At 45.3% G+C, this 12066-nt stretch overlaps 1 protein-coding gene across 3 annotated transcripts in view; it reads right to left on the minus strand.

The window, feature by feature from the left end:
• Positions 1-12066, minus strand: part of LOC138510500 (zinc finger protein 514-like) — a 255115-nt gene that overhangs the window by 177041 nt on the left and 66008 nt on the right. For 2 of the 3 annotated variants that reach the window (XM_069626195.1, XM_069626194.1), the window contains exon 2: positions 4593-4719. In XM_069626195.1, coding sequence (XP_069482296.1) covers positions 4593-4719 — 127 coding nt within the window. Of the gene's footprint in view, positions 1-4592; positions 4721-12066 lie in introns of those variants that run through there. The other variant, XM_069626196.1, reaches the window with a different exon arrangement.

Here is a 12066-nt window from a genome sequence, read left to right on the forward strand (position 1 = left end):
TGTTTAATTAAATTATATATATTTTGTTGACACTTGATTGGACATTCCATTATTTTGGACTGCTATACTTTGCTGCTTGGATTGCTCAAGAGGAGCATGGCCTTCGCCGAGTCAGGTTTCCACAAAAAGCAAAGGATGTACATCTCCTAACTGTGCCTGTTTTAGCTTTATTTTTGGGTTCACTCTTGGAGTGCGACACTATGCCCCATAGCCCCCACCCCTCAACCAAACACTATGCCCCATGGCTCCCACCCCTCATGCAAACACTATGCCCCAAGACACCCACCCCTCATGCAAACACTATGCCCCAAGACACCCACCCCTCATGCAAATACTATGCCGCCAAGACACCCACCCCTCAAGCAAATACTATGCCCCAAGACACCCACCCCTCACCAAACACAATGCCCCACGGCACCCACCCCTCACCAAACACTATGCCCCACGGCACCCACCCCTCAAGCAAACACTATGCCCCATGGCCCCCACTTCCCAACCAAACACTATGCCCCATGGCCTCCACTCCCAACTAAACACTATGCCCCACGACACCCACCCACAACCAGACACTATGCCCCATTACACCCACCCCTCACCAAACACTATGCCCCACGACACCCACCCACAACCAAACACTATGCCCCACGACACCCACCCACAACCAAACACTATGCCCCACGACACCCACCCCCAACCAAACACTATGCCCCAAGACACCCACCCATCAAGCAAACACTATGCCCCAAGACACCCACCTCTCAAGCAAACATTATGCCCCATGGCTCCCACTCCCCAACCAAACACTATGCCCCATGGCCCCAACCCACAACCAAACTCTATGCCCCATGCCACCAAGCATGCACCATGCATAAATACTCATACAGACCCCAACACCCCCACCCCTGCATACAAACTAACAAGTATACACCATGCACCCATACAGACTCGAACCCCCAACTCAGCACACAAACTCCCAAGAATACACCAATACACTATGAACCCATACAGACCCGAACCCCCACCCCCCAAACTCACAAGCATACACCATGCACCCATACAGACCTGAACCCTCCACCCCAACTCAGCACACAAACGCACAAGCATGCACCATGCACCCATACAGACCTGAACCCTCCACCCCAACTCAGCACACAAACGCACAAGCATGCACCATGCACCCATACAGACCCCCAGCCATGGGTGTAATTTTAGGGGGGGCATGGGTGTTTGCCCCCCCCAACTTTCATGGCCACCATTTTTCCCCATTCATTTAGCTGGGGCACCTTTTCTTCAGATGTCATGTCCTCCCCCAACATTTTCAGCAAAGTTACTCCACTGCCCCCACCCCCAACTCACCATACAAACTCACAAGCATACACACCATGCACCCATACAGACCCGAAACCCCCCCACCCAACTCAGCACACAAACTCACAAGCATACACCATGCATCCATACAGACCTGAACCCCCCCACTCCCCAAACAAACTCACAAGCATGCACGCATACAGACCCAGACCCCCCCACCCCCGCATCTCAACATACACTGAACGTGCACACAACAACACAATTCAGGCAGACCCGACCCCCCCCGCTTCCCCCCAGCATCTCAACATACACTGCACTTGCACACAAACACATTCAGGCAGACCAGACACTCACCCCACCCCGCATCTCAACATACACTGATCTTGCACACAAAAACAAACATTCAGGCAGACCCGACACACACCCCACACCCGCATCTCAACATGCACTGATCTTGCACACAACAGAAAACATTCAGGCAAACCCGACCCCCCCCCCCCCCCAACCCCCCAGCATCTCAACATACACTGCACACAAACACATTCAGGCAGACCCGACACACACCCCACACCCGCATCTCAACATACAAGCAGCACAAAGATCTCACACACACACACACACACACACACACACACACACACACACATCCCCGCTCCCCAAAAAAATCTGTACTTACCGGACGACGTGCTGGAAGGCAGGCTAGCTGGAACACTGGTGAGGTTGGGTACTACGGCTGGCGTGGCAAGGCTGAAATCTTCCGACATCAAGCCTTACAGGCCACGCCAGCCGTAGTGCTGGCCCTCTATTGGTGCAGCACACGCACTACGTGGCTCGTAGGAGCTACGTGGTTCGTGTGCCCTGAGCCAATGAGGGCCAATGTTTTGTCGAGCCCGGAAGACAACAAATACTTTTCCTAATGGAGGGCGGCCGGTGCGGCTTACGGGCCGCCCTCCATTAGGAAAGTCTTTGTTGCTGGCGGGCTGGACAAAACGGCATGGTGGGCCGCAACTGGCCCGCAGGCCGTATGTTGTGCACCCATGCTCTAGTACTTCATCCATCATGGTCACATCTCTAACGCAGCTGACCGTACTGCCTAGGTGCACTTAAAAATGTCTAATGTTGATTGTCCTTAATCTATGTACGTCCTCCCACGTATTGTCCCCGGTGACTGTTCCATTTACTCCCCTCCACAACCTGGTCAGAATGTCACTCAAACTCACCCCACCGTAAGAAGCTCACGGCTTCCAGTCAAATTTGATTTCTTATCTATTGCATGTTATTTTGTGATCAAAAGAGCGTTGTTCATCTATGTATATAAGTAAATAAATAAGTGAACAGTTAGCTAGATTAAATTCTGCAGTAAATATTTAGAGATCTGTGAACAAAAAACAAGCAAGGAAAGAGCAGCTCGTCCATTGCAATGGTGCAGACCCTTTGGGTATCAAGTGATGCAGTCAGACACTATCAGGACCCTCACTCATCAAAACGTGCAGTTGGTGATAGACCCAGCCACAGGAGTATGGTAATCGTGTAATTTGAAAAGAGCCAAAACTCTTACACAGTGAGAAAACATGCAATAGTTTCAAACCAGGAAATCCAAATGAATTTGAGGATGTGAGAACATTTAACTATACAGTACAAGTGGGAAAATGTAGGAGATAGTTAGCCAGGCTTTGAATGTACTTGTTGTTTGGACAGTGGCATAGGAGAGGGGCACACAGGTATTTACTAGCCTCTTTATAAAACAGAGTAGGCGCAATTCCTTTAGCAGCCACTCAAAGGCACCATTTCAATACATTGGAATGGTGAGAGGTGGGGGCAGGGGAATAATTCATTCTTGCACAATCTATTACAGACTAGCAGACATACCCGGCGTTGCCCGGGCTAAGTAACCAAACTTTTCATATGATTTACCACTGCTGCCCTTGCTGCCTCCTTACGCAGAGTATCAGATGACTACATCAGCTCGTTGTCTGGCTTGTCTCTGTTCTGGTGTGTCTTGCTGTCTCAGTGTTGGCTGTCTGCTTGCTTGAAGTCTTGGATGCCGTTGTTCCACTGTCTCTGCTGCCCGGGCTGCCTCTTTACTCCGAGCATCAGGCTACTTTGCAAAAGTAGATGGTCTCTTGGGTAGCAAGATGATGGCTTTACAGGTTTGTCACTGGGAAGATGTACTTCTTGTGTGTCGATGAGACTAATTTCACAGATATTCTTGTACTAATTTTCCCGGATTACTTGTGCTAATGTTTGGCACATTTTTAGGTCTTTGTTGGGGTGTTAAGAACATTTTTAGCTTTTGTTACGCAGAATAGCTATGGTTGTTTGTTAAGCAAAGTATGCAAACATTCTAAATTCCAAGACCTGAGGTGCCAACTCAGCAACTTAAAATTAAGCAAAATAAGCATTTGCTTTGATTTTATCCATCAGGGGCACCACTATATCAGTGTTAAACCACACTATTAGATTCCTGGTGAAATGTTAACTCTGTTAGATGCCTTGGGAGCCCTCAATAGTTCCCCCTTCATTGTTATAGTGAACAAACTGCCACTTTCTCCAAATCGAATATATATATATATATATTTTTGAAGGGGTTTTATGTTGTGAGAAAAATGGTGTGGCTGAAACCTCACATTCAGCAATAAAACAGTGTTTCCTTTAGCAGTGCTCTGGTCAGTCTAAAAAAAGCTCAAGTGGATTGTTGGGGACATTGGCAACACATTTTAATATCACCTTGAATCATGCTCACAATAAGCAGGGCACTCCTGTCAGATCAAAGTCATTCATTTGCATCCCAGCACGAGATACCATGGTTTTTGTAGTAAGGATTGTTTGGAAGGCCGCTCTTGATAAATTGATTTTGGTATATTACGATTGATTTAGATTGAGATAAGATGCCATTGCAGATTCTGTTACAAGCCAGCGCCATTTACCATGCTACGCCACACCTATCCCTGACGTTATTGGAAACTACTGTGTCGTGTCCACTTTCTCGGCCCCTGGCTCGAATATTCATGGAAACCTCCTGTACTCGCATAATCTAATGTTGCTTATGTACTATGAAATGAGCTATGTGCAAAGTGTAAAGTGTACCATTGCTTCTTGAAGCCAGGCAAATATGCATGATTCAAAATAAAACAAAGAACAGAATAGCAGTAGAAAGACTGTAGTTATAGTATTACAATTATTCGAGATATACAAAATACATACATTCAAACTACATTGCAAGGCTCCTGAGATGTATGTGTGGTGCATATCTAATGCATGAGAGGGAGCTTGTGCTACTTTACCCAGTGAGATCAAGGCCTGGTGAATTTCCTTCATGACGGTACTGTACATTTCCTTCTGCCATTCGTGCAAAAGCTTCCACTCCTCTTCGGAGAAACAGGCCGCGACATCCTGGAACGTAACCTGGAACTGGAAGAGCAGATTGGGCATCATATACACAGCAACTTCATATAGCAAAATATGAGGTAGAACTAAAATAATGTAGCAATTCATGTATGCATATTTGAACCACCTTGGCATATAATTGCCATATTCCATTATGCCAATTTAGCACATTATTGACAGCTTTCATTTTGGACAATGACTTAAAACAAATTAGAGACCAGTCCGCATTCTACGGACAATAGAATGCGGGGCAAAAATACAATTACATTATTTTTTATTTTATTTGTTTGTATAATACACCCAATTAAGACTTTTTATACAATAACATAAGTAAGATTCTGACATTCTAAAACCAAAATAAAATCATGCTATATAGCAAGGAATCAGAATGCCTATCCAAATGAATAACAATTACATACACAAATGCCTCAAAACATAATTTATAAAAATCCACAATTCAGTTTACATAATAAATTAAATGTGTGCCATGTCCCTGCATATACCTTTTCCATACGGCTTCCTTCCCACTAAGGTATTTAAGGAAACATTACCTGAGCAGATGTTTCAGACTTTCACACTTTAAAATCAAATGCTTAATTGTTTCCAATTCTGTCCCCCCTCCGACCCCACATAGTCTACATGTTTTCTTTCTGTCTCGTAAGCCCCTTACTAGGTCCAAGGACTTCCAGTCTCTGAGCAATTAAATTAAAATGTCTCACCTGGAATGTTAACGGGTTGAATGACAAAATTAAATAAAGTTTAGTCTCCAAATATGTCAACAAACAAAAAGCGCACATAGTGCTATTGCAGAAAACATACCTAGTGGGCATGGCATGTAATGTAATTTCCTAGGTAGGGGGCAGTACAGAATGGTAGAACACACATGTTATTACAAGGGAGAGGGGTAGCTATCCTACTAAAACACTCCTTTCCTCTTGAAGCCAATGAGATAAAGGGATACATCCGATAGATATTTCCTGATCACAGTTGAAGTGTGGGGAGAATCCATAATGATTCTAAATGAATTAATCACCCCCAGTCCTACAATCAGAACTGATAAAGGGCCTTCAATCGCTAGTGGCTGCACATGGAGCGGATATCATAGTGGTGGGTGGAGACTTCAATGACGTTAAGCCACTCGATCTAGACAGAACTACGCGTGGGGGTGGCACTGACCGGGACAATAAATGCACAAATCTGGCAGCATTCACGGAAGCCATGGGCCTGCAGGATGCCTGGAGGGGTGTCCATCCTGGGGAAGAGGTGCGTCTTGTTCTACTCGAGTGCACATGCATCAACATCTAGGTTAGACAACATTTTAATTTCCTGCATAATGGTGGGCAGGGTGACCGAGGCAGAGTTTATGCAACGTAGAATTTTGGACCATGCCCTGCTATATGACAAGATCATGGGGAAGCAGCAGAGGGGATAATGGGAGTGGAGACTGAATGCCTACTACTTACGTAATAAAAAAATATTACATGCCCTAACAGAACAAACAAAACATTTTCGAACTAAATGAGGGGGTTGTGGAGAGTTGTTCAACTCTTTGGGAAGTCTATAAAGCGGTCCTTAGAGGGAAGACAATATCTGCAATAAGCACACATAAAAAGGAGAGGAAAGCTCAAATGATAGATTTAGAGCAAGATATATATGGGCCTCATTACACGGTAGGCGGTAAGGGTTAACGGTCACCGGTAATGGTACAGGTGACCGTTAACCCTTACCGCCTTACAACGAGGTCCCTTAGCGGGTTGGAGAATTTAACGCCTGCTTTTTGCATGTGTTAAAAACCAACCCGCTAAGGGACCTTGGTGCTAATTACGGCACCGCAAATTTGCGGTGCCGTAATTAGCACCTTCCCCATTCCCATTATGCCCTATGGGGCAAAAATGGGAATGGGTAAGGGCAATGGGGGAAGGGGGAATTACCACCCCACCAACCTTGGAATAGGGCGGTAATTCCCCTTTCCACCAAGGCGGTGCCGGTATTTTATCGGCATGGACCAAGGTGCTATTAGCACCTTGGTCCACCGCCTACCGTGTAATGAGGCCCATAGACAGAAAGAAAAGAAATATATAAAAAGTAACACCAGCGAAACCAAAAGTTAATTATTGAAAGTTATAGCCCAATACAAAACAGTGGCCATGGACAAAACAAGACAGGCATACTAGGTGTCAAAAACCAGGATATAAGAAATGGGTGATAAAGCCAGGAAGCTACTGGCTTGGCTGGGTAAAAGGGCTAGAGGGGTCCAGGTGTGTCAGAGAAATAAAACATGAACGAATGGTACACACAGGGCAGTCAAATAGCGAACACATTTATCCAGTACTATCAAAGACTATACAGGCTCGATGGGCCCAATGAGGATAGTAACATGGCATATTTAGCTAGGATCAATATGCCCAAGATTGGTGATCAGGCAAGAGGGGAGCTGTATAAAGTGCGATCAACCACCTGCATTTGGAGAAAACCCCAGGCCAGAACAGGGTAAAGTTGACAAAAGAGATGCTAGCAGTGTTCAAGGAGAGTCGTGATAGGGGAGAGCTACCGAGCGATCTCAGGATGGCTTCAATTGTGGTAATCCATAAGGAAGGAAAGCCAAAGGAACATCGCTCCTCATATCAACCTATATCTCTGCAAAATGGTGAGTCCAAAATACGCGCCAATATTCTAGCTAATCGGCTACTAAACGCGATAGGTCTACTGGTAAAATCGGATCATTGTGGTTTTGTCCCTGGCAGAGCCACCATGATGAATTTAAAAAGGGTACACAATGTACTGGCCAAGGTAAATACACTGCAAGGTCTCAGAGAAGGCACTTGACTATCGTAGGAATATGTGTGGGTGGCGCTGACAAAGGCAAGCTTTGGACATACCTTTACGGCTTGGGTTAAATTACTGTATGCAAATCCTATAGCTACGGTGAGGGTCAACAAATGTACATCCGTTTGCTTTCCACTTCAGAGGGGCACCAGGCAAGCATGCCCTTTGTCCTCAATGTTATTCTTGCTAGAGATCGAGCCACTGACTAAAAGAATCAAATATGTAGGAGTTTTAGATGGCTGGCGGGCTGGGAGGACCGAATATCCCTATACGCAGACAACCTGAGGTCATGACACAGACGGACTTTGGTTTTGGACTTGCGGGCATCCACGGCCTGTAGACACATCAGTTAAGGGAACAACCCACTTAGAGTTAGGGCCAGTTAGGCATTACACCAACCCAACAAAGTTCTTCAATAATGTTTATCAAACTATTGTTGAGTCTGTGTCTCTCTCTTTATACCATGCCTGTCTCACAGTGCTCACTCACTCGGACTAAGTAGCGTGAAGTTGTCAAGAATCGTCCACAGAGGATATAGTTACAAACATATAATATAATACAGATTTATAGGTACCGTTACACCGAGTATGATTGACCGGAAAAATTACCTTTCACCCGCTCATTGACCATAAATTGCTAACACCTCCCCCCACATAGGTAATTGAAGGTTATTCTTTTTCATATAAATGACACAGGTTGGATTAAATGGCCCATACAACCTCCATCAACCACTTTATTTAAATTATCAGGGCACAGGGCATTCAGATCTCCAAATAAAAACAGATCTGGAGCAGGTGTCATCTGGATACAGACTTGCTAACCAGGCTGTCAATTTGGTACTTACTGTAGATGCTCTGCTCGCATCAGGGGGACTGTATATTAATCATTACCCAGGGTTTTCAGTTCCTTGGTATATTCCAGCCAATTCTTATTATTAGATAGTTATAGACCTGACTGCATATTTCAGTTTCTAGGCTAGGTAGTGTAGCATTAACCAAAGTAAAAAAGCCTCCCGGAAGGATTGCCATGAATCCCTTTTAATGCAGTTTTTAAAAAAAAGCCTTTAAAAACACCAAACCTTGGGCATACACTTAGCCATTCCTCCAGTAAAAATATTAAATCACGTGAACCCAAAAACTTCATAGGAGCTGAAAACAGTTAAAACCATGTGAATTTCAAGATACTATACAAAGTGTCATGCTACCAAGTCAAGAAGCTTTCTAGCTGGCAAATCCAAAGCAACCGATAACCATGGCCAATATTCGTGCTTCTCTTTTATCATCATCGAGGAGTTAGGATAGCATAGGATACGTTTCTGATAAACATTACTAGCATGATATTTAACAATCAAGTCCTTCGGATCATCCAGGAAAGCATAACATTGTTGGTATGTTACCATTTACAAATCTGTCACTTTTGGGTAAACTTAGCTCTTGGGTCTTACTATTAGCCATATAGAGATCATATCCCAGACTTTAGTGAGTACATTTACTTTAGAACCATTGTAACTAATGCTTGATAGTAAAAGTAAAGATGAACCCTTTGTAAGTCATTGGAATCTGGGAATATGTCTTGTCTTATGTTCTTTGAACTCAATAATCTTATCTGGGGCATCTCATTTAAAAAGTGTAAAACATGCCTTATAACTAATGGGGCTTCCCATGTGGATTTAAAAAAATGGCCTCTAAGCACAAGCGAGTCTTTTGACTGAGACACTCCCATCAAATCAGGAAATGGCATTGATTAAAGACTAGCAGAATGCAAGGATCTCCTTGTAGATACCTGGACCAATATTTCCCCCAGGCTGTCAATTGAGCAGTTTTGCAACCAGCCTCAGCCATAATGTTTTTTGCCTTGTCTTCCCCTTCAATATGAATCATAGGCTCAGAGGCCATCCCAGTTGTGTATACCAGAGAATCAGAATGTCTTCTATTGAACCAGGTAAAGATGAGTTATCCACATTTGGCAACATGAGGTTTCTATGGGAACTTCGCTCGAGGTCTTCACTTCTGGCCTGCACCATCTTCAGGTCATGTTTCAATTGCTGCAAGGCTCATTACATCTGGGTGGCATCATCTGCCAGATAGCTAATGCGCGCTTCTGCAATCCTTCCGCTCTACTTCTCTTTACAGGGCTGCATCAATCAGACTTTGCACACCAGATTGCCAGGTTTGCCATTCAGGAATCAAATCCCCTCCTTCATCTGTACCATAATCAATGCAATATCCGAGGATATAGCTGGAGAAGTGCTTGTTACTGCTCCGCCTGGAGAGGGACCAGGGGATGGCTACTTAATCGCTGCTCGTCACCGGTATAGCCACCTCCGCCGATACCGTTTCATTTCACAGAGCCAGTTCGGCATTTCTGAAGCGAAATGTTGTTGAGATTGGCACCTATTTCCCTTAGCCATATGGGCCGATGCAGCCCAGGGGGAACAAAGATGCACCAGAGCTCTGTTTCAATCAGCAAGAGTCAATGAGGAGAAAGCTGCCTCATGCATGTATGGCCAGATTGGGAAGGTGCTGCAGAAGTAACTTCAGGGCATCGGGATTATGCTTCCAGTAAGTACCCTTCATGTGCGTTCACCAGGAAGGGTTCTTGAGGGACTGGAGGGTTGGGTCCTCAGGTATGGGAGGAGGGGGAGGCTGAACATGTGCCTCCTCCACACACTCCTCAGCCCGTTACGATTGCTCACCTTAGCGTGTTCCCCACTCCGTTCTTCACAACTCTAATCTGCACCATCGGTTGCAAGGTAGTGATGTGTGCATGGCTCCAGCCCGATCCACAAGGGCGAGTATTCAAGGCCCCTGGCCTCCTTCTCGGTCAGGGAGCCTGTCTCTGGTACTTGCAGAGACAACTTCAGTCCGGGTCACCCACATTGACATGTACCCACGGCTTGTCTACTCTGCAGAGACCTCGGGTGTAACAGACCTTCGGTGATTGGGAGGAAAGTGTTGGATCCCAGCCCGCTCCCGGTAAGTTTAGCGCTTGAGTATGCCGGCTTGTTTCAGCCACATGCAGGGAAGTACGTGGCTCAGCTCCAGGCATGGACCTCCATGGATGGGGCTCCTTCACCTAGCGGCCATTTCCTCAGCATCTCTCTAGCGCCCCACAAAATTAGGTTTCTAATATCCTTGTTATGTTTAATTAAGGACCATTGCTTTCTTAAATGTCTTAGCTTTCCTCCTTGCCTTGCTTTCAAGTTTGGGATTAACCATCTGTAGATCAAAAGGGAGCCTCAGTTCTGTGTGTGAGACTAAAGTTGTCTGCATCACAGATAATGATCTCTACTTGGAACAAGAAACGTGCAGCCATCACACTTGTTTTCTTACTTTCTTAATTTTTCACCTTCTTGTTGTGCATGCCTTGTTCACAGCTTCCCTGGGTTTTAGTGTGTGGCTCCTTAGGCAGGGTCAGTACAAGTAGACCGATAAACCAGACCGTGCACCCTTTCCTACCAGACCCGGGACCAAAGAACTGAGTGAACAGCTTCGCCCGAAAGTCAAGAGAAACATTTTATGTGTATTCCTCAGCTTTGTGAAAAAAGAACCAAGACAAGCTCCCCAAGGAACCCCTGTCCACCGGACATCTACAAATCAACTCTTACACAGGGAACACCATTGAAATGCTACCTAAACCTCTTCAATCTATCACTTTCAACAGGCAGAGGGCCGCAAGCGTTCAAATCTGCCTACATCAAACCAGTCGTCAAGGATACAAGGGTGATGTGGAAGACCTCTTAAACTACAGACCGATCCCAAACATTCCTTACCTGGCAAAACTATTGGGAGACCTAAGTCTACGAACAAACACTGGAACGTCGAAAAATAACTAACCATTGGTCCAAGCACAAGTATGCTTCAGACCCATGAGAGGAATGGAGAACGCACTATTCTCTATATGGGACGACCTAAAGACCAACACAAACTCAGCATTGATACTACTCGACCTCTCCACAGCATTCGACACAGTCAACCATAACATACTCGTCAAGAGACTGGAAGAAATAGGGATCACAGACACAGTGCTGCTCTTGATCAAATCTTTGTCGAAAGAACAGAAACAGTATGGATGAAAAACCATTCAAACCCGCACCGGCCGACACCACCTGTGGAGTATCACACCGCTTCTCGTTATCCCTGCTACTCTTCAGCATCTATATGAAGCCACTAATCAACCGCCACTAAATTCACAGCCTGACTTTGCACATTCCTTACCACCCAAATGGCTATCCAGATCGATGCCTCGCACAGCCGATGTAGCCCCTAGCCTACTTGCATCTTACAGATTTACTGTTCCCTTCAATGTTTTGTTGTGATCCAGCACTCCCATTGTACTTCAATATGCACCCAGCACGAGGGGATTGCCTCAATGACTTTCCTGCAGTCTTAAATCCTAGTTGCCACCACCTCATTGTAATTGTCCTGCAATTTTATCTTCTCGACTGTTTGTCTTAGTATGCCTATTTGTATACCCAATGTAAATTTCTACTTACCTATCCTACCACGTTGACTCTTCACATCAAACGACTTCAACCCCAGTGTT

This window comes from Ambystoma mexicanum, chromosome 6p (genome assembly GCF_040938575.1).
Source record: "Ambystoma mexicanum isolate Mex_15411 chromosome 6p, UKY_AmexF1_1, whole genome shotgun sequence".
Taxonomy (NCBI): domain Eukaryota; kingdom Metazoa; phylum Chordata; class Amphibia; order Caudata; family Ambystomatidae; genus Ambystoma; species Ambystoma mexicanum.